At 32.5% G+C, this 26,545-nt stretch overlaps 1 protein-coding gene across 3 annotated transcripts in view; it reads left to right on the top strand.

Annotated features, from left to right (window-relative positions):
* The window catches only part of Rpgrip1l (RPGRIP1 like), a 101,557-nt gene that overhangs the window by 2,231 nt on the left and 72,781 nt on the right, over positions 1-26,545 (top strand). For 2 of the 3 annotated variants that reach the window (XM_071604435.1, XM_027938964.2), the window contains exons 2-9: positions 183-274; positions 2,165-2,309; positions 5,446-5,738; positions 9,597-9,699; positions 11,013-11,156; positions 21,134-21,239; positions 23,104-23,250; positions 24,492-24,565. In XM_071604435.1, the coding sequence (XP_071460536.1) occupies positions 190-274; positions 2,165-2,309; positions 5,446-5,738; positions 9,597-9,699; positions 11,013-11,156; positions 21,134-21,239; positions 23,104-23,250; positions 24,492-24,565 (1,097 nt within the window). In that variant the 5' untranslated portion in view covers positions 183-189. The remainder of the gene's footprint in view (positions 1-182; positions 275-2,164; positions 2,310-5,445; positions 5,739-9,596; positions 9,700-11,012; positions 11,157-21,133; positions 21,240-23,103; positions 23,251-24,491; positions 24,566-26,545) is intronic. The other variant, XM_071604436.1, reaches the window with a different exon arrangement.

Genomic DNA, 26,545 nt, shown 5'->3' with positions numbered 1-26,545 from the left:
CTCCATGATTGAATGTAGTATTACTTTTAGAATAGAAGCTTTCATCTTCTTCAAGCAGCACATGTGGGCAATAAGATGTCCATTAAAGTTCTGGTCCCTTATTCGTTTTATTTGGTTCATTCCATTGCATGCTTAATGTAATAACTTGGGAAGAGTTTATTTGAATTTTCGTTTCTCCACAGATAGGCCATGTCTGGTCCAACTGATGAGACTGCAGGAGACCTGCCTGTGAAAGATATAGGTCTAAACCTCTTTGGAGCAGGAGGGTTACAAGGTATGGCCAGCTGTTATTTATTACAGTTATGAACTTTGATCAGTGATTTCTTTACTTTTAATTTAAAGTATTTCTGATATTCATACAAACCAAACCATTTAAGTAACTATATAGCTCTTGATTGGACTAAACAAGATGGAGAGTTTGGAACACATATGGTATTTTACTGCACGCATCAATTATCAACAGCTCATAGCAAATGCAAAATCCCCCTCTGTTCTGATAAAGAATTGTTATAAATCATCTTTTTAAAATTCCACACATCAGTAGAAACTACATAGAGAGTATCATGCCTCCAAACCAAATTGCCTGGTTTAAATCACATTCACCATTAAAACATTTCTTTATGTTTAAGTTTTATACAAGAGGAAATGCCATATTTAAAAATTTTTTGCCTTTCAAGTAGAGTATCTCAAAATGGCTTGTTTATGCAAGTGATAGTGAGTTTTTTATCAAATTAATATACATTAAAGGTTTTTTTTATCCTTTTATCACTTAGTGGTTGCTATAGAGTTAAAGAGAACTTTCAAATTGAGGAAGAAAACACTGCTTTAAAGAACAATTTAAAATAGAAAGCAATGTTTATATTTGTGTGTACAAATAATGTGTCAGCCATACTATCTGGCGACACTACATTTACTATTGAAAAACCTAGGGATTTAAAACATATTCCACTAGGGAATCCTCATGTACCATCTAATCAGAAGAGTGTAAATGACTACCTTTAACTATCTCAGAAAGTTAATGTATTGTTTACTAAAAAAAGATAAATTTGATTATATGTATTTTATTGTTAAAAGTGAATAGTATGTAAATTTTGCTTTAGATCTTTCAGAGAGTATCAGGTATTCAAATACAAATAAATTTTAAGACTACAAAGCTATTTATTGGATTTTCATACTGTTGAAGTTCAGTTCTTATCCTCTATTACCACCATCAGACTTTAATCTCTGTCAGATTTTTCTTTGTTTTTATTGAACAATTATGAAAAATTGATGTATTTCACAAAGATATGGAAAGTACCCAATTTAAACATGTGAAAAGATATATGCATGCTCAAAGTGTGTGAAAGTTCTATCTATTAAAATAGCTTGGAGAGGGGCTGGGATTGCGGCTCAGAGGGAGAGCACTCGCCTCGCATGCGTGAGGCACTGGGTTCGATCCTCAGCCCCACATAAAAATATAGAGATATTGTGTCCACCTATAACTAAAAAAAATAAATATTAAAAAAAAATAGCTTGAAGAGAAATGATCTGTGAAGCTTTCCAATGACAAATTTTTAAATTTTAGGGGTTTTAAGGGGAGGGGTTGGTCTTGTATTACAGTTTGTTTTTTATAGCTTAACACCCGTGACTCAAAAAAAGTTTTAATCATTGTGTTCACCAAATTTTTCTAACTCTTGCTTTTGTAAAAAATATATAAATAAATACTTTCAGATACTCTAACATGTTTGTGCATGCACGCTTGTCACTAGAGATAGAACTCTAGGACTCACGTTTGCTAAACAAATGCTCTACCACTAAATTACTCCTGGAGCGCAGACACTCTTTGACTTTTCTGACTTGATTTTTACAGCATTCAGCATATAAATTGAAAAGCCTATTGAATCTGAGTTCCATCTTATAGTCTGAAAGAATGATTATTTGAATATATTTTTTAATAAATGCTATTTTTGCTCAAATCCCTAATACTATATATAAAGTATTAATCACAAGATTCTTACTCTTCATTATTGTGAACAATTGCTATATAATATTTCTTTAAAAATCTTCATTGTAGATCACAAAGGAAAAATCTGAATTCATCAGAGATTATTTTAATACCAATAGTTATCATTTTTAAAGACTATGTTAAGTAATCCTATAATTAATTACCTTGGCATTTTTGCAGAAACTTCAACAACACGGACAATGAAGTCTCGCCAAGCAATATCACGTGTCAGTCGTGAAGAACTGGAAGACAGATTTTTGCGTTTGCATGATGAGAACATTTTACTTAAACAGCATGCCCGTAAGCAAGAGGATAAAATTAAAAGGTTATGATAAAAAGCTTTTAGCTTTTTTTTCTTGACTCTGTAAAGTTTGGAGGATATGCTTTTTTATAAACTTAATTGAAAACCCCACCTTCAATCTCTTTTGGAACAGGCATGTTGTAAATAAATAGAATTTTTAAAAATGGAAAATCTTACAAACTAGAATAATAAGCCAAAAAGATTGTGTTTATTATGTCTGAACTTGCTATTTGAATGAAGAGAGCAAGCTAATAGCTAAGAGTGCCATGAGTATATCATAGCTATAAATAACTTCTGGTTTAATATTTATAGTTTAATAAGCAAATGGTCAGAGCATTTGTTTTTTAAAATGTCATCATTTTAAAATAAAAGTTTTAAAAAATAATTAACTATTACAACTCCTTAGAATACATGTTCCTTTAAGATTTGTGGGGTTTATTAATGAAAACATCACTTCAGTCTCTAGAACATGTTTAACTTAGCTTAGGTTAGTCTATATTTTCAAGTATTTCCACTGTGTGCTGAAAAAGTATTGTCATTTTTTATTTATGTGCAAAAAGTTTATGCAAGACTGATGTCTTAAGAATAGATATTCTTTAATTCTTTCTTATTCAGAAATACTGTGCCTATCTACTGAATGTATGACATTAAAAATAAAAAAGTACATTCACATTTGTAAGCATGAGCAAGTCTTATTCATATTTATGATCTAGGTTCAAAGAAAAGGTGAGAGAGCCATTGAAGAAAGAAGATAGGGATTAGAATTCATCCTGAAGAAGTGACTCCAGTTCACTTTTTACTCTGTGGCTTTTGTTTTAGCAACCCACTGCCCTGCCTTTTACTTGGAGTTGGTTTTTGAGTAATAATCTCAAAAAGTTCTCAAAGTTTGCCTGAACCCCTTTCTGTCCAGTAACATCCATGTCAGCCAAGCAGAATGAGGCATGTAGTTTGTGACCACTAAATATTTTTTTTTTCTCTTTGTAAGCCTAATTGGGCAGTAAAAAAAAAAAAGAATTCACAATCTTGACTTCGTTAGTAATTTGTCCTACCCAGAAAATAAAAAATAACTTAATAATGAGCCATGTAGTTTCATGGGAAAAGGACTATGCTAAGAGTCAAGTTGTATATGTGTGTTCCATTATCTCTCTGCCACTAGCCTATGGTATGTTCAAGCCATTTAACCTCCTGGGACTTTATTTAACTCAGCTATAAGAGTAGTGATCCCATGAACTCTTTGACCCAAAACTCGAAATTTCTTCTCAGTCTTAGATCCCTGACAATGACTTAAATACATAGATAGAATCATGTTTAAACTTATCCTTAAGATGTAATTAGTATCTCTTTCTTTTGCATAAATATAGATTTTTAAAAACCACCTTTTTAAATAAGTACTCGAACTTTACCAGATTACTTAAGATTCATCAATGTCGTAAAATAATCAAATCACATGAAAAGTATTTCTATTACTGGACACACAAAAAATTATGCTTCCTAATAAAGTTTGCTTGAAGGTCAGCATAAAAAATGGAAAGACACTTTTGATGTGCTTCTCTTGCCTTAAAAATTAAGGTCATTTCTTTGGATATTGAGTGCTTTTTCATGTTAAATCTGATCTCTTCTTTTGACCATAATCTGTATCTCTGTGTAACAATCTGTGTTACAGTAGACTCAAGGATTTAGATTGACATCTCATTTGGATAACTACCTTATTTTTATGGATAGGACATTGGGTGGAGCTCAGAACCCTGAACTGTAATATTAAAGGGCAAGATAGAAGGTGGCTTTGTTAGACTAGAATACCTGGCCAGATTTTCCAATGATATATCATTCTCTGGATTAGGTGGAAAAGGAACTAATCCATTGATTATTTTACTAGGATGTTTGTGGTACTCTTGGATCTTGGTTTTTATTATCCTATATCCCTTATAAAGCATGCTTAATGGATGTGCCTCAAGGGAAAAAAGAAAACAATCTTAACTGATTATGTTATGCATAGCTCTCCCTGATGCCACATGCTGCAGGCCTAGTAACCAGAAGTGTAGATAGACATGTATTACTACCGATTTACAGAGGACTCTGCTTAGGGCAAAAAAAAGGTTGTTCTGTGACATCCCAAAGCTATTAAGGATTTTTTTATTTCACTTTTGTTCTCTTAAGTAAAAGCTTCTGTCCATAACCATGCTAAAATAAAGCAAACCCCATTTAAAGAAAAATGAAGTGTGTTTTTATTTTCAATCTCCTGTCTGGGCCTTTATAAAAATAGATTCACTATAAACTAGAATCAGCTATTGAAGATGTGCGACCAATTTTGTAAAGTCTTGAACTTGTGTGTCTCATCAAAGCCACCTTTTCTTTCTTGTCCTGCCAAGATTTTTCCATTCACTGTCAGGCATGTTTTCCGTACATGTATATTACATCACCCCCATGTGCCCTTTCTGTCTTTTGTTCTGTCTAACCAGTTTTTATCAAAACTTAAAAGAATCAAAGGTATAAACTCCTGAGATGTCAAAGTACAATTTAATTCTAAATTTAAAAGTGGCATTAAAATGATACTTTTTACATCTCACTATTTTCTACCATTAAACTCACGTGTTTCTTGAGGACTAAGCAAGATTTAATGGTGCATTTTGGTTTCTTTTGAAATTTTCATTGAGCTTTATATGTGTGCATCTATGCATTCTAACATTTTTATATTTATAATATATCTTAATCCTATAGAAACTGAAAACAGTATATTACCAAAATGTTGCATAGTCTTAACACACTTTTCAAAAGTTTTAACTTACTGTGGATTGCAGATATAACCCACCATATCCACAATCTGTAACTACACTTAAGTGCATACAGCATTCCTATATAAGGTCATGCGTTAAAAATTGCATTTCAGGAACATATGGAGTAAATATGTGTCCTCTCTTTACTAACCTTAAATGATAAGCCTTAGGAAACTGTTATTTGTCAGTGCTATAAAGCAGATTGTTGCCCAGTGGTTTCAATTATCATCAAAGGATTCTTCACAGGCAGTAATAGTTACATCAAAACCTGAAATTTATTATTCAGGTTCTGCACTGAAGTCTTCACAGTGATTATGTTCCTTTCAACAGAATGCATTTTATGCTGACTTCTCACATTCCTTTTCATCTTTTTATTATTTCCCTAGAATGGCCACCAAGTTAATACGGCTAGTTAATGACAAGAAAAGATATGAGCGGGTTGGTGGCGGCCCCAAGCGGCTGGGACGAGATGTGGAGATGGAAGAAATGATTGAGCAGCTGCAAGAGAAAGTTCATGAGCTTGAAAGACAAAATGAAGTCCTCAAAAACAGACTAATTTCAGCCAAACAGCACCTTCAAATCCAAGGTTACAGGCCATACAATTATGTACAGTCTCGTATTAACACTGGGCGTAGAAAAGCAAACGAAAATGCAGGCTTACAGGAGTGCTCCAGGAAAGGTAAATGGAGACTTTCAGCAAACCCTAAATTTAAGTCCTATAATAGATTTTTTCATACAGACACAAAAAGTTTTATTTCTATATTTTACATGTTTTAAGTATCAAAAGAGATAGAAAATTAGTTTTAAGCTTGCTCTTTGATAAAATCATAATATTGTCATGAAGATCATTTTATTTAAGAGTTGGTTCTTTTTAGTTGATTTTTTATATTAAGAATAGAAATCCGGCTGGGGTTGTGGCTCAGTGGTTGAGCGCTCATCTAGCATATACAAGGCCCTGGATTCGATCCTCAGCACCACATAAAAATAAATAAATAAATAAAGGTATTGTGTCCAACTACAACTAAAAAATAAAATATTAAAAAAAATAGAAATCACATTAACTCAGACAAGTGGGGGAAATCAGCTAGTTTGCTTATATGTGGCCACATTTTTTTGAATGATCACATTAAACTTTTTCATCCAAAACCTTTTATAAAATTTTCAAAAGTGGCCAAGTGTGGTGAGTACACACCTGTAATCCCAGCTACTCAGAAGGCTGAAGCAGAAGGATTCCAAGTTTGAGGTCAGCCTAGCCAGACCCTGCCTAAAAAGAAAAAAATTAAAATTCTAGGGCTGCAGCTCAGTGATAGGGCATCCTGGATTCAGTACCCAGTACCAAGAAGTATTGAAATCTTTCTTGTTTTGTGGAAGCAGTGTGACAGTGGACTATGTGTATAACTAAGAATTTAAAAAGTTGGGTTCTTTCTCCTCCACTTAGCTGATCCCCTTAAAAAATTCTCCTAATCATTATAAACTTGAGTTTTCTTTACATATAAAATAAGAAGTATTGAAGTGGGCTGGGGATATAGCTTAGTGGTAGAGTGCTTGCCTAACATGGATGAGCTGTAGGTTCAATTCCCAATACTTCCCAAAAAATCCCCAAGTGACCTTTATAAAAGTCTTTTCCATCTGTAAAAATAATCACAGGTCAATTGTTTTCTTCATTTTAAAAATGAATAACCTAAAATTTACCCATGTTAAAAGCAATTGAATTGCCATGATAGGACTCAGTATAAATTTAAATATTTCTAATAAAAATTCCCAATTCTCTATCCACAGACAAACCTTATTATAACAGAACTAAAAATAAATAAACTATTTTTTTTTTTTTGGTGGTACTAGGGATTGAATCTAGGGCTTTTCATATGCTAGGCAAGCATTCTACCATTGAATTACATCCTCAGCCCTTAAGTAACTTTTTAAAATTTCATCTACTGGAGAAGGAGATAATTGATTTTTGTTTGGAATATGCTTCACATAAAGATCAAACACCTTCAGGAATTTAAAAATCATGCAAAACTGTACTTTCAATTCATTGAGGAAGGAAAAAAACATATGAACATAAGGGGAGAAAAATTTGTTGTAGCTTTCTCTCCAAACCAAAATGTTAACACTATCTGTTCCATAGATAGAGTTCCTTTGAAGTCAGTAAGGCCATCACACAGGCAGGAGGCAGCTGCAGGATGAAAGGGGCTGGCTGTTCCTAGCTATGTGAGATTGAGGTCAACTTTGAATATAACCAAAGTAAGCATTATGAATTATAAATCAGAAAATACATACTGTCATTAATTACCTTTTTTTATGTGGAAGAGAACAGCTGACCTCCAGCCTCATTTTTCCCATCTATAAAACGGAATGAAAATAATACCAGATTAGATAAGAGGTGAAGCTTTTGTAGGTCTACAATAAATTATTTTAACTTTAAAAAGTCACTTATTCTCTAATTTAGTCAGAATATAAGTGGTCAAGATGATATCTTTGGTCTGCGAGGTCTTTTATACGAAATAAAAATAATGTCTGAAATTTAGTTTTCTTTACATATCAAATAAAAATACTTTTTAGACTAAAATGACAAGCTGATCTAGTATATGAATTATTATTTAAATAGAAGAGATCAATTAATAGAGGGGCTTGGGATGTAGCTCAATGGTGGAGCATTTGCTGGACACTGCCAAAAAACAAAAACATTCATGGAAGTTTGACTACAAAGCTTAAATTTCTCTTTATGATTGTACAGTCTTAATGACCCAGACCTTTTTTTTTACTAAACATAGAGTCCAGAACATGGAAGTTGCACAAAACATTAGTGATGAATACTTTCTTAATCACTATTTTTCTGAGTAAAGCTAGGGCATCATTACCAAAGTTGATACCTCAGCTCTGCCTTTGAGGACTGCCTCTGAGGCTGGGATTAAGGCCAGACTTGTCAGGAATATCTCAACCTTCAGGGACTAGACCAGAACCCAAACACTCTCTAGCCATGGGAAGCCTTTACCCTCAAACTGCTGTACAAATAACTGTCATTTTCTATTTGTGCTTTGGGATAATGGATGAAAAACACTGGCTTGATTGTGGTTGATACTATGCAAACACAATTCTTGTTGTGAACAATGAGTGGAACAAAAATTTGTAAAGTTTATGTGTTTTAAAATATAACTATTAGCAAATCACCATGAAACTGTTAATTTTAAGATATATTTTGAGTATTTTTTTAAACCATGCTGGTAATGTTGAATTTTCCCTTGATTGATGTAGGAAAAGCTTAAAAATTAGCATTATTGCCAAAATAATTTAACTGGCAAATTCCATCATACTAAAATATTTGAATGTGTTAGGCAGAGCCTTTTCTATTCTTTTTTTTTAATTATTTTTTTGAGACATATGGGCCTTTATTTTTTTCATTTATTTATATGGGGTGCTGAGAATTGAACCCAGTGCCTCATACATGCTAGGCAAGCATTCCACCACTGAGCCACAACCCCAGCTCCACCTTTTTTATTCTTTAAGCTAGTACAGCAATAGATATTGAACATATTGGAAAGAGCAAGAAATAGTTTTATTATTCTAATTACAGTTCTAATTTATAACAATATGTATGTACATCAAAACATCATGCAGATGGCAAATACAATTTTATCTATCAATTTAAATAATAAAATAACATTCACTTTTTTTGAAAGTAAACTTTTCTAAAGAAAAGAGTTTTATATCTGGGACTATGCTCAATTTAAAAATCTCTATCATTTGTCATCCTTTACCTTAAACTTTAATAGTTTAATTATTTCATAAATGTAAAGTAATTAATATAACTGATAGTATGTCTCATTTTTAATAATGGGAATATCCTTGTAAAATTGCATATAACTTTTTAAGAAACAGGGTCTCACTCGTGTTGCCCAGGCTGGCCTTGAACTCCCAGTGTCAAATGATCCTCCTGCCTCAGCCCCCCAAGTAGCTGAGCCAGCATATATAACTATTTTTATTAAGTTATAATTTTTAAAATTGTAATTTAAATGCAAGAGGGAAATGTCTTATTTAAAGAAATACTATCAATATAGTCTCAAATCATCTTTCCTAAAATATGAATTTTCTTATTTAGGTAGAATAACAAAGTATAGGCAACATGCTGACTTAGGGTCAACAAATTGGAATGATTTAAAAATTAAAATCATTAACACTAAAAAAGTTAAGTTTTTGAAAACTTTTTCCTTCAAATTTTAGTTTACATTATAAAGACTAGAAATTTTTTTCAGAAATTACTGCAGGAGTTCTAAATCAAATTATTCCTAAGTAATTTGGTTTTCATAGTATTATTTGTTAAATGGGCAACAGTTGCTGCTGTATTTTATTTAATACCTACTGCAGGTGAGATCTAATATTCCCTTTGGCATTGTATTTCTAATTCTCTATACAATGGAGCACATATGTCTTAATACTTAACAAGAGATTTTATTATATTATAAATATCCTTATGATAGCAAATAAAGGAGATTTTAAACTTCCCTTCTATAATCATATTTTATTCCTATATTTTTAGGTATAAGACTCCAAGATGTAGATGTAGCAGAAACTGTACAACCTGTGCTTACAAAATATGGCAATAGTTTACTTGAAGAAGCCAGAGGAGAAATAAGAAATTTGTATGTATTCTTTTTCATGGTTATTTTAGAACTTTGTTTATTGATCATGTCTTATTTTGATCCCTTCCTTTCCTTTATTGTAAACAAAAATGGGGTATGTCTAAATAATTTGCTTCACTAAAATACAGCTAGTTCTGAGGGGTAATAACAGGTATTACATGACATGTTTTCAGTAAAATAAGGGAAATGAATAACTTATCCACTACATCAATGAAAGGGTTTATAAAATAGTCTTCTTTATTCTAATTTTACCCCCAAAGGAATGGCATGGCATCCAATCATTTAGAGTAGTATAAACTTTAGAGGCAACATTTTCATTCCCAGAAAATCACAGGTAACTTTTTTCTTTTTTTTTTTTTTTAGATCCTGAATCAGCCCTTTTTGTGGTTTAAAAAAATAAATAAAAAGGAATTGGGAGGAGTGGCTTAAAAGTCTGAACTTATCAGATACATATGGATTTCAGATATTGTTTCCCTATGATTCTATGGTATTGCATTCTTCTTCATATCATGGTTTCAAAAAAGTTACTTCTGCAACATTTAGGTTTCTTTCCCAGTTAATCAAAGCCTCATGGTTTCAGTGTCTTTGAGTTAACCAAATGAAGATAAGGTTCTAGTTTACCTATAGACTTTCACCTGAATTATCATGAAAGCAAAACAACACTAAATGAGGAAAGAGAACATGACACAAAAAGTAGATAGTTTAGACAGTTGCTTAACAATAATATGGGCTTAAAATGTTTCCTTTTGAATATTTTAAATATCAGTTATAGTAATGATTAGCCTGTGTGAAAATAAAAGATTTGACATAATTTATTACCTGATAATCAGCTGAGAAATCAGAGTTCGTACCAATTTCCTGAGGCTCATTGCACTGGGATACCGTCAGACACAGAAGAAAAAGATAAATGCATGCCAGAGACCACTAAGTTATGTTTGGCAAATTTCCCGCCATCCTCTCTGAAGTGTTAATTTGGGTGATATAGGCAGATGTGTATATATGAAAGAAGAAAGGCACATTAATTATCTGAAGACCGGATTGTAGAGTACACAACAGGTGATCAATAGAATTGAATTAAACCAAAGTCCAATCCATTGCGTTATTATCTTATTAAAAAGCAATATCTTGAATTGTTCCATATGTATTTCCAAATCATCACATTCAATCTGCTACTATTTCACTGTGTGCAGAGGCAATTAAGCTAAACTTTTTAACTTTTGCTTGCTCTTTATTATGAAGAAATATCTTTGCACTTATCTTAAATACTACAAATTTTCCTCAACTACAGATTCTTAGAAGGCTTTTTCTTTCAGAGAAAATGTTATTCAGTCACAAAGAGGCCAGATAGAAGAGTTAGAGCATTTGGCTGAGATCCTGAAAACTCAGTTGAGGAGGAAAGAAAATGAAATTGAGTTATCTCTTCTTCAGCTTCGTGAGCAGCAAGCTACAGATCAAAGGTATGTTAAAATAGAAATACCATTTTGATAAGGTCAGAATTAGTTTAAAATAATTTATCATGTCTGTAAAAGGATACATTTATCTAGATATTTAAAAATCATTTTTTTACTTAACATTATTCCTATAGGCCTACTTTAGACCTACTAACTACTATCAACAACTCTCATGTAAGGGCTATTTTCCCTAACCTGCCCCCTTACAGGTTCTGATTGGTGGAAACTGCCCTCGTCATATGTTCTCTGTTTATTTGCTTCCTTTGCTAAAATCGCAGGAAGTTAATGTCATTTCATTGTAGCTACTGAAAGAAGTAAGGGGTATAAGATTTTATCTGTTGATTTACCTTATATACAAGTCTAGCACATTTAAGATTTTTTTCAACCTTAAAAGGTAGTAAATTCGATAATACGGTTACAGTTGATGATCTCAAAGATGTTACCTCTCCTCAAATCCAAAGTTGGCGTTGATCTGTTGATTATTGTGGAGGATGATGGGACCCATCAGTAGTTGCCCTAAAGGCATTGCCACCACTGCATTTTGGACATTTTATAAAGTATAGTGTTTATGCTTGGACATTGTGCTTTCAACAAGACTTTATCCTTTTACCGCATTCTTTCTTGAATTATCTTTCTCCCTTTATGGCTTTTTTTTTTCCTTTAATTTTTTATTGTTTTGACTAAGCATACCCCAAATCAGAGATTGTAGCATATTGAATCATCTATCACTCGGCTTTAACAATTACTAACATGTTACCCATCTTATTACATAAACCCCTTCACCTTTATTGTCCTCAGTTAATTAGCCTCAGCCAGATATGTCACTCAGATACTTTCGTATGTATCTCTTTCTGATAGGGAATTTTTTAAAACATAATCACCATGCCACTGTCACACCTGACAAAATTAATTGCCATTCTTTCATATAATCTAATAACCAGTTTATATTCAAACATTCCTAAAGATGTCTTTCTACTGTTCATTTGAATTGGAATCCAAATAAGGTCTACACCTTGGATTTAGTTGCTATATCTCTTTTGTATTTCATTAATCTCATTTTTTCTTAAACCAGACAGAGTTCCACTTTTCTTTCCCCCTTTCCAATGTGTCTGATGTTATGCATATGTGGCTGGATTCTTATTTAGAAAAACAAAGAAAGATTTCCTAGTGTTTCGTTTCACATTCAGTGTTTACCCTCTTTTAACAAACTAACCTTACATGGTAGCATATGAAGAAGCTAAGAAAAGAAGCATATCATCAAACTTGTTTAAAAATGTAAAGTGAGCTAAAACATATATCAAAAGCTTTATACTTAAAAGATTTATGGGCTAGGGTTATGGCTCAGCGGTAGAGCGCTCATCTCGAATGTGCGAGGCCCTGGGTTTGATCCTCAGCACCACATAAACATAAATAAATAAAATAAAGATGTTATGTTCAACTACAACTAAAAAAAATTAAATTAAAAAAAAAAGATTTAATTGGGCACAGTGGCACATCCTATAATCTCAGCTCCTTGAGAATCTGAAGCAGAGGGATCCTGCATTCAAGGCCAGCCTCAGAACTTAGTAAGGCCCTGAGCAACTTAGTCAGCCCTTGTCTCAAAATAAAAAATAGAAAAGGGTGGGGATATGACTTAGTGGTAAAGCATCCCTGGGTTAAATCCCCAGAACCAAAAAAAGAAAGAAAAGTTAGAAGAGTAGCATAACCTCTAATATTTATGTGTAAAACTGGATTATATAAGAAAGCCTAATAACTAATAACATTATATACCCTCCTAAATGCACAGCAAAAGAAACATGAATATTTTTGAGAATTATATTTAATTATATTTTGAGAATTATATTTAAATGTAAACATATTTAAATTTTAATTAGACATGTTTACATTATAAGTAAACATGTCTAATTAAAATTTAATTGAACCCTGACTTTAAATCATGACTGTCTAGGTGTGACCCATGTTTCCCTGGGAAGAGGAACTAATTTAGATTCAACCTTCTTGGAAAAACCAAGAAATGGTTCCTTATAAGGTACAGTGCCAGAGAGGACAAGACCCCTTCACTGAATGTAATGATCTTAATGTGATTGCTAACAGCCATAATTCAGACATTATCTAAATACAAAAGTTCACATAAGCCAAGCTCAAGCTTGGGGCCCATCCCTATCTGCTATATTCAACCATTATTGCAAGGTTATCAGGGAGTACCTTCCTTGTTATTTTTCTCATATTCCCAGACAGTCAGATGGACTATGTTAACTGATCCTTTTTCCAGATGGATATGATCATCAGAGCTAGACTTTCAGTGTTAATTGAAAAGGAGATCCAAAAGTCCTTCAATCCTGGGTCAGAGCAGCAGCAGAAAGAGAGTGATAGACAAGGACACATGCTTTTCTACTATAAATATTGGCAGTAAGAGTACCAACATGTACTTATAGAGGAGCTAACCTTAAAAAACAAAAGAAGGGCTTCCTCAGGGGCCTATGTTATCCATATAAACAAAATAAGCAGTCTTTTCTGTGATACCAAGAATTATAAGTGGAAACAAAATTGGTATTACAGGCCAAGGAACTTTTGTTGCAGAGGTCAGGGAAATAAATCAGTTTTTACCCTAACTTACTGAATTTATAAAAGTGAAAATTTACATGTCATTTCCTTAGAAGGAAGAGTATCTATAGTGAGTAGCATATCGTTTCTTGAAATATTTTTGAAACTGAAGAAATAAGTTAAAATAAGAACTTTCAAGGCTATTTTAAAAAAATATGTTTACACACAGCTCAAAATTTTATGTATAACAGCAATTTTTTGAGACTAATGGAAAACTGTTGAAAAAAATTTAGGGAGAGTATAAAACTTGGTATAATTTACTGTAGAGAAAAATCACAAAATGGAAAACATATTTAAACTTCTCTTTCACGGATACATTATTTCAGATTTGAAATTCTAGAAGTCTGATCTGGATGTTGGACCCCTTGTTCTCAAACATGAACCTAACATAGTTGTAATCTTCAGAATGGCAGTGCTTGATATTTATGGCAGAGAGCCTTTTCATAGAATATTACAGAAACTCTTCATAGTATGTGTTTAATAGACCAGTTTGGTTTGGCATCAGCTTGACATAAACTTTTGGTTATCCAAAGCCCTTAATTGCTTTGAAGTAAAAGCCCAGTGCTGCTCCTTTTTATTAAAATCATGTTTTTTCCTGTTGTTGTGGTCTATTTTGGAAGACTGAGTTGTGATTTTTGCATATGTTCTACATAATGCCTCATTAGCAAAAAATCTTGTATCATTTACAAGTAGCCTGAATGTCTGTGTTGTTTTGAACAAAAATCCATATTAAAATTTAAACAATATAAAAATGCACATTTTCTGCTTATTAAAAAAGCTGTCTTAAATTAAATGCAAAGCTGTAACCAATGAACATATGTACATGAACATTAAAATCAGAATGATTTTACCTTTTATTGACTTTTTCAACTCCAAAAATATGTATACTCTTAACAAGTGTGCTAAGTGTTGTTGTTGTTGTTTTTTTTTTAAATAAATGTTAGGGTGTTTACCTTCTTAATTAAAAATCATGTAAGTGCCATAATGTCTCAGTGGAGGAAATTTAACCCATATATACTTCAGACACTCTGACTTGCCCTCTTCTCTTTGGCAGACAGCGGATTGTCAAATCTTAGAATTGAGAGGCCTTTTGCAGCCGCGCGTTATAAGAAACATCTTGGCTTTAAGGGCTGTCTCTTTTTCCCCTGTGCACAGATACAGGATTACCTCCTAGCACTCTAAGTTTCTCCCCAGATTATCATTTTGAAAAGCAGCAAACCTACAGAAAAGTGGAGAAAATAAGAGAGTGAGCATTCACATACCTTGCACCTCTTAGCAATCTGTGAATATGCCACAGCCTGCCTCTACATTATGCAGGCTTGCTCACAAGCCCTTCTTTCTCTCCTCTCGTCTCTCCCTCCCTCCTCCACCCCTTCACTGCACCTCTCTCTCTCTCTCACCCCTTTTTTTCTTCTATTCCTCCCTTCGTCCTCTCCCATTTGATAATTAGGTGCCTATGTTTCTTCATTGTCTGTACACATATCTTCAAGGAACAAGGACATCCTCCTACATTATAGACACTCTAAACATTTAACCATGAATGATACAGTTGCCCCAGTTGTTCCAATAATGCTATTTATTGCTGCACTTTTTTATTAATGGGTTTTGTTTTGTTTTGTTTTGATCTCGGATTCAGTCAGAGGCTATGTGTTGTATTTAATTGTCATGGTATTTAGGTTTCCTTTATTTTAGAATGTTCCCTGCTTTTTTTTCCAGCCCATTGACAGTTGTTTGCAGAATGCCCCTCAATTTGGATTTGCCTGATTGCCCAGCCCCCTAATTTAGAGGGCACATCTGGTTTTCTGATGGTGGGATTTTCTGATGGTGGGATAACTGGGGCCAGGAATAACCATGCAAACATTAGAACACAGGGAGATGATCTATCGTTTTTAAAAATAATATATTCACTAAGCTCTCACTATCATTTTGCATAGTTTATAATTTGTCCAGTGACAATTATTTCACTCATACAATTTCTTTTATTCCTATTTTCTTAAAATTAATATTATCTAAGATTTTTCTAGATAGCACTTGACATATTTTCCCAATACTTTATACAAACCACAGAAATCGTTGCAAGTAATCGTATCTAGTGTATAAACATACACATGACAGTGGAGGGAGAGTTACACTTAAGAGCACCTTAGAAGAAGGAAACAAGTTAAAAGAATGGGAAGAATTTAACCCTTAAAACTAAATTTGAGTGGTGGCTTCATAACTTAAGGACTCTGGCCAAATTTTACTTCTCTGAGCATCAGTTAACTACCCAAACTATAAAATGAATAAATTGAAATGGGTGAATGGTTCCCTACTCTGTAATTAACAGTCGTTATCTCCTTAGGGAACTTGTGCTTTTGAACGATTTTGCCTACTCAGTAATCTGTATTTCTTAATTTAATCATTATTTACATTTGGTATTCATCAAAGACCTATATCAAATCAATTATTCCTTCTGATAATTGTGAAACAGCCTATGTTAGTGCCCAGGATTGGCATGATCGTATCAAAAACTAAAAACAATACAAAACCTTTAGTTCACTTTTGTAATTTAATTGCCAGCAAATCTACACTTCCCATTGGGGTTTATGGAATATTGACTAAAGTCCCAGATTCCCCTTCCTATTACTGTAAAATCTATAGTTAAAAATTCATTAAACGTAATCCTAAACATGGTTCTTTTAAGAAGATGAGCCAGGATTTGGGTTACTCCTGTCCCCAACCAGCCCCATCTTTTTTCATGTGAATGTGATTATATGCATATAGAGAGCTCTACTACTGTGCCTCCATTTCCAGTGGTGGTGAAAATAAGAAAGTTCTGATTTGTACTTTGACCCAACATCACAGGAAGTTGTGATCCAGAGGTAAATAAACATACACAAATTTTTTTCCTCAGTGAAATGTTTTTCCGCCTCCCCCACCCACCATAGTACTAGGAATCGAATCCAGAGATGCTCTGCCACTGAGCTACATCCCTACCCCTTTTTATTTTGAGATAGGGTCTCACTAAGTTGCCCAAGCTGGCCCCACACTTGGGATGCTCCTAATTCAGCTTCCACACACCTTTGCAGCCGGATTTGCCTTAAATCAGAGATCCTTGTTTTCCCCCATGATCTCAAGTAGCAGTTCTGAACAAAACCATTACCTTTCAAAGAGACTTTTCCTTGGCTATTTTAGTGAATCTTATTCATTCCATTTAGTAGCATTCTTTGTAGTTCAATTCAAAAGTGGTACCCTACACAATAATTGTTACCTGTGTATCTCTAATAAGAACTATGAATGGCCTACATTTCTTTCAACAGGAGTCTGATTTGTTTTAAAAAGAAAAAAAAAAAAAAGGAAACTTTTTTTTTCAACCCTAAGGTTGTTTTCAGTTTTATTCCCCAGATTTGGTCAGCCTAAATCAATTACTTAAAAAGATCCTCTGTGGGCTGGGGCTGGGGCTCAGTGGTAGTGCACTTGCCTGGCATATGTGAGGCACTGGGTTCAATTCTTGGTACCACATATAAATAAATAAAATAAAAGTCTATCAACAACTTAAAACTTTTTTTAAAAAAGATCCTCTGCATTCTACCTCATAAAATATTTGACGTAATTAGTTCTCAGAATCTCATAGCCAAGCCTCTGTGTTGTAGAGCTTTCTCTTCTAAATGATGTTAAATGCTATAATATTTTAGTCTCAAAAAAAAAAAAGAAGAAGAAGACCTTTTTTTTAGGTTTCAAAATCCTTACTGTAGCAAAGAATGAAATGTTCATGGGGGTGGAGGAGGGGAGTTGAGTGCCTGGGGAATGAAATATATGAAACTTTCACTGGAACAAAGATTTTTGCTTCTTAAGCTTTCATATTAGACTATACATTACATAGCTCTACTGAAAGTTGTTCCTTCTCCAGTGTATCTGAGGTTTTAAGTTTCTGGATTTATTATGGCACCCAGTAGCAAAGCTGGAGTCAAGTGTTTTTAAGGCTTCCATTAGAAATTCCTTTTTCAGAGTTTATTGCTTGACTGTTTCAAATTATATGAGAGAAACTTGGCACACAGGTTGTTGAGCTGGATTACTTTTTTCAACATAAAATCTAATTTATTTCAGTTTGTTTTTAATCTAGAGATGGGCCAACAACTTTTCTCATAGTTTTCAAAGATTTGATCATAATTCTAAATCATATGTCCATAAAACTGAAAAAGGAAAAGAAACAGCATTTTCCAACTTAATTGTTTCTGTTTTTTTTAAAATCCTTGTTGAAAAATGTGAGAAATTTATTTTTACAAAGCACTTAATTAATATGCTTGGTATCTGTTTGCAAATCATTTCACCATGTGTAATGTAGCATGTACAAATTGGAGCATGACTGTCAGAGTTCATCTGAATGTTTTTACCACGTATTGGTCTCTCTGTTAGAATGTCATCATTTGGGAGATTTGGTGTTCCTGTCATAGTGAGTGGAAAAGAGCAGAAAGATATTATGTGGAGGTCATATAAAATATTTTAATAGAACATTAGACTACATTTTGACATATTCACAAAAGCATGGAATATAACTTGCTCTAATTCAGCCCCCAGCACTTCCCCTCTGCTCTCCTCCCTCTCCTCTCCTTATCTCTCAGCAGTTTATTCACAGTTTTGTTTTGTTTTGTTCTGTTTTGTTTTATTAGCGTCTTGTGTATATACTTGATGTTGGGATTCTCTGGTGCTGTATTCTGGCTCTTGAAATTAGCCCGGCTTCTCTTTAAATGAGACCAACCTGAGGCCTTGCCCCACAGCCTCAAGGTCTATGACTAGTCACTTAGCACTAACTCTCTGGCTCCCTCTTGCCTCCAACATCCTTCTGACACTCCTTTTCATCTTAGTGACATCTGCCCTCTTTGTCAGCCATTTCTACCCTTATCCTTTCCCCATATTTCATCCATGTAAAAATGTTGAGTCAGTGGTCAGGTTTCAGGTGATTTCATTGTATCTTTTCTCCCCCCCGCCTTTTTTCTTTTGCATGGTGATATGGATCAAATCCAGGGCCTCATATGTGCTAGGCAAGTACTCTTCCACTAAGCCACATCCCCAGCCCTTATTGTACCTTCAAGGCCACACCATATTCATCACACTGCTGGTTTTAACTTATATGTACTGTCTCTCTCTGATCCCACACTTTTTAGCTTAACAAGTTACCCTTCTCTTCATCTTGTTATCTTTGAAAAGCATACAGCCTTAACAATAAATATTGCATATAAAGCCCCTCAAACTGAAACTTAAATATAATTATTAAAGACTTGAAAGTTTGCATTGTCCCATAATAATTATACTGTTTTTTTTTAAGTCAAGCTGACTTCAAAATGCCATATTATAATTGTTGTATTCTATGTTTATGTTGCATTTATGTCTACTGTTGAACATTATTAGTATAAAATGTTTTGTTACTTTTCTTGCTAATATTTTGAAAAGTTTAAACCTGAAGGAGTTTAGGGGAGAATTCAAGAAAGCTTTCCCCAATTGAATCACTGAAATTTTCTAGAATATGCTTATTCTTCTTTGTCTGACAAAGAAAATTCAAGATTAAAACCTGTATTTTTATGACTTTTCGGCCTGAATGGATTATTGAGATTTCATTGCTGTTACTAACAGTAAGCAGTAGTCATTTTTCAAACATTTGATTCTTCTTGAAAATATTACTTTAAAACAAAATATCAGAGACCTTGCCTAGCATATGCAAGGCCCTGGATTTAATCCCTAGCACTGAAAAATAAAATAATTTTAAAAATAAATCAGAGACAACAGAAAATATAAAAAACATTTAAAATTATTTCAATCATTTGAAATTATTTCTTTCCTTTCATATCAATAAATGTCACTCACCTTTAAGTGGTCAAACAATAAGTCTAGGGAAAACGGGTAAATTATATTTTATCTTCTAAATATGAAAGAGTATGAATTTTTTTTGTACTTTATTCAAAATGTATTTTTCTCTTCATATTATATTTTTTAGTGAATAAAAGTAACATAGAAGGGAATAACAATGAGCATACTGTTGAATATGTGCTCATAACTGCTAGATAACATGTTTAAGACACATAATTATTTTAACATTGTGTTAAGACTGTACCCTGGGCAAAATCCAGGTTCTTGGACTTGTTTATCTTCTGTGTGAGGACAACTAACTGTCCAATGCCAAAATACAATGAACTTTCAAATATCAAAGAGGAAAATTAAGTATTTCAAGTCCTCAGCTGGTTTACAGATGTGTGAGCTTTGTAGTCCATTTTCTGGTTCCAGTAGGGCATTGTGACAATTTTTCCAATATGTGTACACTAGATAAGTTTTGGAAGTAAAATTGCTTACTTTAGATACTGAAATCATTCTCTGAATTTGAAAAATTATATATTTTTCTTAAAGAATGAAATCTTAAAATCAAGCTTCACAATTTAAGACATGTTTTGAATGTAAAACATTAAATTAAGAAACCTTTTTCTGTCAGGAAAATCATGTCTTTTGAAAAAACAGGTATTCATTTAGATCTATGATTAACCTTTAACAAGATCTTCCTCTTAAATTCTACATTTGCTTTAATCTCAGTAGGAAAAATACAAAATAGTATTGCAGCATATAGGGTTTCTATATACCCTGTGGACATCAAATAATCTCTTACAGCTAAAGGCACATCTGCAACATATTTAAATGCCAGCTTTGGGCATTATTAGTATAAAATGCTAAGTCACTTTTTTTGGAAATATTTTGCAAAGTTTAAACACCAAGAGGAAACTACAATGAATGGTAATCTTATGATACTATTTGCTTTGAGGGAGTGGTAGGAAGACGAATGGCCATATTGCATATTTTTCATTTAGGGAAAGGGAGCATGATAGCCCTACAATAAATGCAAAGTTTGGTGGTAGAACCATTATTGTGCTAAAAGCTAATGTACTTTCATACCGTCTTTCAGGACACTCTAAAATGATTTTAAATCCATATTATCAGTTTTTTAAATATTTTATTTTAGTTGTGGTTGGAAACAGTACCTTTATTTTATTTTTATGTGGTGTGGAGGATTGAACCCAGTGCCCCGCATGTGCTGGGCGAGCGTTCTACCGCTGAGCCACAACCCCAGCCCCAAATATTATCAATTTTCATAAAGGTGCCATTGTCATAAATTTTGAGGATCCCTTCAAACTTAAGAGTTTGTTTATGCAAGTTCAAGAATGATTATTGGTGGCTTTAAAGTAATAAATTTGTCTTTTATTTGTAATAATCTAAAAACTTCAGTAACTGATATGTAAGAGTATAAATATTTTCCAAGTAACATTAATTGAAAATATGTGATTCCATCTTACTTTTTCTCCTATTGACTTGTTTTTTATTTTTATTTTTTTTTTTACTTCTTAAACACAATTTTGAAGGTCAAATATTCGGGACAATGTAGAAATGATTAAGCTTCATAAACAACTAGTGGAGAAAAGCAATGCTCTTTCAGTAATGGAAGGAAAGTTTCTTCAGCTTCAAGAGGTACTGTGAAAATTTACCTTATTATTATGTATAGATGCAAAGTGTTCGAAAAATAGTGTTCAAGTTGCATTTTTTAAAAGTAAAATGGTCATAATAAAAAAGTGATTTTTACAAATCATTCTTTTTTATTCTCAAATGTGTATAATTCCTGTTCATATATTTTTTGTTATTTGTAACTTAATTACTAAATAAATAAATAACTCCCTAGATTATTATAAATATTATGTCATCTTAAAATAGTAAACACATTTGTCATAAATTATCTTATGCCATGAATATTTATTTTTAACTCCATGCAATTTAGGCTCATAGCACTGAAGCTACCATTATATTTGCATATAATTCTAAACATTTATGAAATATATAGACCAGAGATATGAATACATCAGTCACCATGTTCTATTAAATGCTTCTTTGATGTGGGTTTAGTTTGGTTGATCATAAACATTATCAGAAGATAGTTAAGTACCCATAATGTCAGCAATCAGTGTTTTTATTTTAAACCTCAACAGTTCAGTGTGACAGTTCCTAGGATTCTTCATCCCCATTGTTGTTTTAACAGTGAGTATGGCCCCACAGGAATGTGGCATCAGAGAGCTCCTATCTATTGGCACTGCATAATTAGCTTGGGTTCTGGAAATAATGAACTCCAAAACATTCCAGATGAGCAGAATTTATATTAAGCAGTACTTTCTTTGAAGTACTGAAACAAGGAAAGCAGTAAATTGATGCAAAGCATAGGGTCATCTGAAGCCTAAATTCAACTATTGAATTAAATAGATAAATATTTCTCAACCATACTCAGTAGTGTCTTCCATCCCACAGGAACCTCCTGAAATTCCAAGAATAATCACCTTTTATATAAATGTGTGAGTTTATAATAGAGATACTAATTAGAGAGCAGGAATGACAGTGCTGGCTGTCTGCAGATATACAGAAGGGGAAAATGAAAAATACATGTGTTCAAAAGCAGTTTTTAAAGTGGGGAATTGCAAAAGGACTTGAAAATGATTTTATTTTCTCTTATCATTTTGACTGTTTTGATTTCTATTTAACAGTGACCCCAAGTATTTGTTTATATACCAATAATAACAGGTATCTGCTATGATACATGTATCTCTTTTGGGTAATTGATATAGAGGAGATTTGAGTGGTTAAGTACAACTGCTTCAATGTAGAAAGCCCAGAAGTTATTGGTTAAAGATGGTATTGCCTAATGACATCAAGATAATAAACCTGAAGTAGCTCAGTAACCATGTTTCTTTTAAATGAACTAAAAAAAAAAAAAAATCAGCAGTATGAAAAGACTCTTTTTATAAAAGAAGTGACATTTAAGTATACATAACTGAATATAAATCATGTTCATAAATGGAACATTTTTTAAAAAATTAAGAAGAGTTGAACTATTTTACAGAACTGAAAATTTTAATTTAATTTTGTTATAATTAAAAGCTATCTATCCAAGGTTGTTTATGTAGTGTGGTGGCACATCCTTTCCTTTGAATATCAATGGTCAGCATTTTTGACCTCTGTAACTATAATAAAAAGAAAAAACATTTTAATTGCTAAAAGCAATTTACTTATTGGTCACTTGCAACAACTGAAAAACTAGGAGCAAATAAAGGACAGGAACAATTATGTATTATGTGCCTCTATGCTAAGATAACCTTTTATTTTCTTCCTCACGTCACACTTAGGTTAAGAGCATCTTCTATGGGTAAGTAGCTCACATACATTGTTTATGATGTGAAGAATAAATTATATAATGTGAACTTCAAGAGTAAATTCACTTACAGAATTGTAATCAGTTATTTAAAGCATAATCCAAAAATAATGTTTAAAAATTATTCTTTTTGTTTTTTAGAAGCAAAAAACTCTCAGGATCAGCCATGATGCCTTGATGGCAAATGGAGATGAGCTAAATATGCAGCTCAAAGAGCAGCGTTTAAAATGCTGCAGTCTTGAGAAACAATTACATTCCATGACATTTTCTGAAAGAAGAATAGAAGAGGTAAACTTCCAAAGAGTTTAGCCATATGTTGCTTTTAAACTTCTCTGTAGTTGGTTTGAAAATGTAAAATAGAAACATCCCAAAGATTTTTTTTTTTATTTTTAGATTGTAAACAACATGGATGGTGTTTTGAACACAGCAAAATACAATATATGAGTGGCAAATCAGTGTTTAACAATACTTGCAAATGTGCTTAGATCCACTGTTTTCCCAAAGGAGTAAAGATCCTTGAGTAAAATGAAAACACTGCAAATTACCTATGGAACTTAATTTTCTCAACTGTGACATTAGTCATTTGAGATATCAAAACCAAACTATAAAAATATATCTGAGGAGATGATATTATGTTCTACAAAATCAGCAATTCTGTGAAACTAATTTTTATTCTAGAAATTTGTTTGAAAACCTTTTTTTTTTTTTTATTGTTGATACTCTTGTCTCCCAACTAGCACCATCTTTTCCTGTACAGCTTGTTCCTAAGGAGAATGGAAATTAAATAAGATGCTTACGTTCTATTCTAAATTAGGAAGATTCTTTTACTATCTCTTCCTAGCCTCAAAGGAGAATGTTGACAATGGAGATAAATTTTAAGAGTGCTCTGATCCATGGGAAAAAGTAGTGACTACAAAATGCACTTATGAATAAACCTTGAAACACTAGAGGACAGAAATCCTCATTTTAGTGATAAAGATATAATTATTCCAAGGTTATTTCATTATTTTATTTATTTATTCATTTATTCATAAGGTATGCTACTGGCTATTTGTGAATTCTAGGTAACGTGAGAATCTGTGTCTTCAGAGAATATAGTGATTGGTATAATTTGTTTGAACAGTAAACTTAAGTAAAAGTTAATTATTTTACTTTTTATGGGCCAATTGGAAATTAATACAAAATGAATATAATGATGGAATTCATCATGGTGGAAAGTGAAAAATATTCTGTTTCCCAGAACTTAACAGCAAGCTCTTAACACATTCTTTATTGAGTTCTGGAACATGTTGCCATAAAGCAGTGCATACGTTTTCTACTAAATTAAAGCAGGAATATTAATTTCATGTTTATTTAACAACTTGGAAAATACCAATGCTGGATGAAATGCAGACAGTATAAGTGGTAAAGTTAGCAGCTGCAATTTAGAAATCAAGAATGAAACAAGACATCCTCCTATCATATGGTTTTTTTACCCCAGTGTAGGTTTATATGATAATCCCCTAATGTGAATTTTCTTTTCATTTTAGCTGCAGGATAGAATAAATGATTTAGAAAAGGAACGGGAACTTTTAAAAGAAAACTATGATAAACTTTATAACAGGTAAATCGTGATTCCATCTGTTCTTTTATTCCCTTTTATATCAAACACTTCTTGTCAGAATATCTAATATTGATCAACAACAGATAACAGGAAATACATTTACTTCATAAAAGAAAAATAAGCTTTTTAAGGCATTGGTTGTAAGTTTTTTAACCTGAGTAGTAGTGTCATCTATTAAATACAAGCTATAGGCTAACAGACACTGTGCTAAATACTTTACGTTCATTTTTATAAATTCTTGATAACACCTTGGAATGTGCCCAGTTTGCAAACAAGAAACATAAAATGAAATTAAGAAACTCTGAAGGTATTTCATAATCTTAAAAGTATGAAGAAATAGAGTTTGTGTTTGAACACAAGCCATTGGGCTCTCCAGGTTATTAGCTAAGAATGATTGTATTAGGTGAAAATAAAGGTGTTCACTTGAAATTATCTTTGTTCTTTAAAAAGAGAAACACAAGCATCTTAGCTCAAGACAGACTTTAAGGGGCTGCTTCAATGTTTGTTTTTAATTTGCTTCATAATTATGGTGTTTTAGAAATTAATCCCTTCTGGTAATGTTAGAAACAAAATTCTACTCCACAGCTAAGTTTGGCTAAATGATACTGATATCTCTGTGTGTATGTGCAATTTTTTAAATCGTTTCAGTATATGATACTGATAAATGATAAATACAAGTTTACATGAAAGCAGACATCTTTAAATAGATATGTTATAGCTGACATTCATACACTGAAACCTCTGAAAATAGCCATCTGAACTACAAATACATCTTTAAGTATTTAACTGTTTTACATCTTATTAATCAAATTTACATTTTTTTTAAATTATCATACCCAAAGAATGTAGAGATAGGCATTTATTTTGATTTACTTTGAAGTTACCCAGGTTGATGTTAAACATTATTCCAGTGATTTATATCATTTATGTGGTTTACCTATTAGTGCTTACTATCTTTGTACAGTGGCTTAATATATTAAGGGTTATCAACAGTAAGACACCAGTTAAAATAATATTCAGGGCCCTCCAGGAAAGGTAAAGTAGCTAAAAATCTTTACATGGGATTTGCCTTGGCCTTTGGGATCACTTGGTCCCAGGGTTTTATTCTGATCCCTTTTTCATCAACCCTGATTAATTTTACCTAAAAAATTTGTTATGCATCCTGGTTTTTATTTCCATCTCTATAGAATAATATGTATATTTATATTGATGTATTATGTGTTTGAAAATTTCACATGTCAAAATGCAGATTGCACATGGCAGAAAAATAATATCAACCCTGTGTTTTAAAAATGAGGGAAAAAAGACTCCAGAAAAATGAAAAGACTTGTGCAGAGTTACACAGCATTTCTGAGACTCTAGTATGAGATCGAAACCCAGTTCTTTTAACTCTGAACTTTAGGTGAAAATAAAAGTTTTTCCACCCTGTGCTTCTCTATATCTCTGATTTTAATGCCATTGGAAAACATTCATAAAATAAAATAACTGTCAGACACTCAGAAATTTTTATTGATTTATATTTATCTTGAACATTTTGTAGTTTCAAATAATTTAACATGGTCTAAATACAAGCAAATAAGTGCCATTTGGCCATTACTTCTAAATTTTCCACTTCTCCTCAATTTGAGAAGTTACTAAACATACTTTCTTGGAATAAAAAACATCAAACTTAGCTGGGAATAATGCAAAAATGGAATTTTGACAAGGCATATTTTTCTCATATTTACTTAATCACCATGAAATTTTATCTTTCCATATTAGAAGATGATCTAAGAGTGTAAATCTGGCTTTGAAGGTTTTTTCCTTAATGTTTTATGCTTGAGTTACATTTTTTTCCTGTCACACTAAAAACAGACTTCATTATGCTGCTCACACTTGAATTTTATATGAGGTGTATGTAAGTAAATGTTTGTAATGAGTGTCAAAACATTTAATGTCAAAAAAATTAATGTCACTTTAACACAAAACCCAACAAGTACA

This window comes from Marmota flaviventris, chromosome 18, assembly GCF_047511675.1.
Source record: "Marmota flaviventris isolate mMarFla1 chromosome 18, mMarFla1.hap1, whole genome shotgun sequence".
Taxonomy (NCBI): Eukaryota; Metazoa; Chordata; class Mammalia; order Rodentia; family Sciuridae; genus Marmota; species Marmota flaviventris.
Note: the sequence above shows the minus strand (reverse complement) of the source record. Positions and strands in the feature narration are given on the sequence as shown.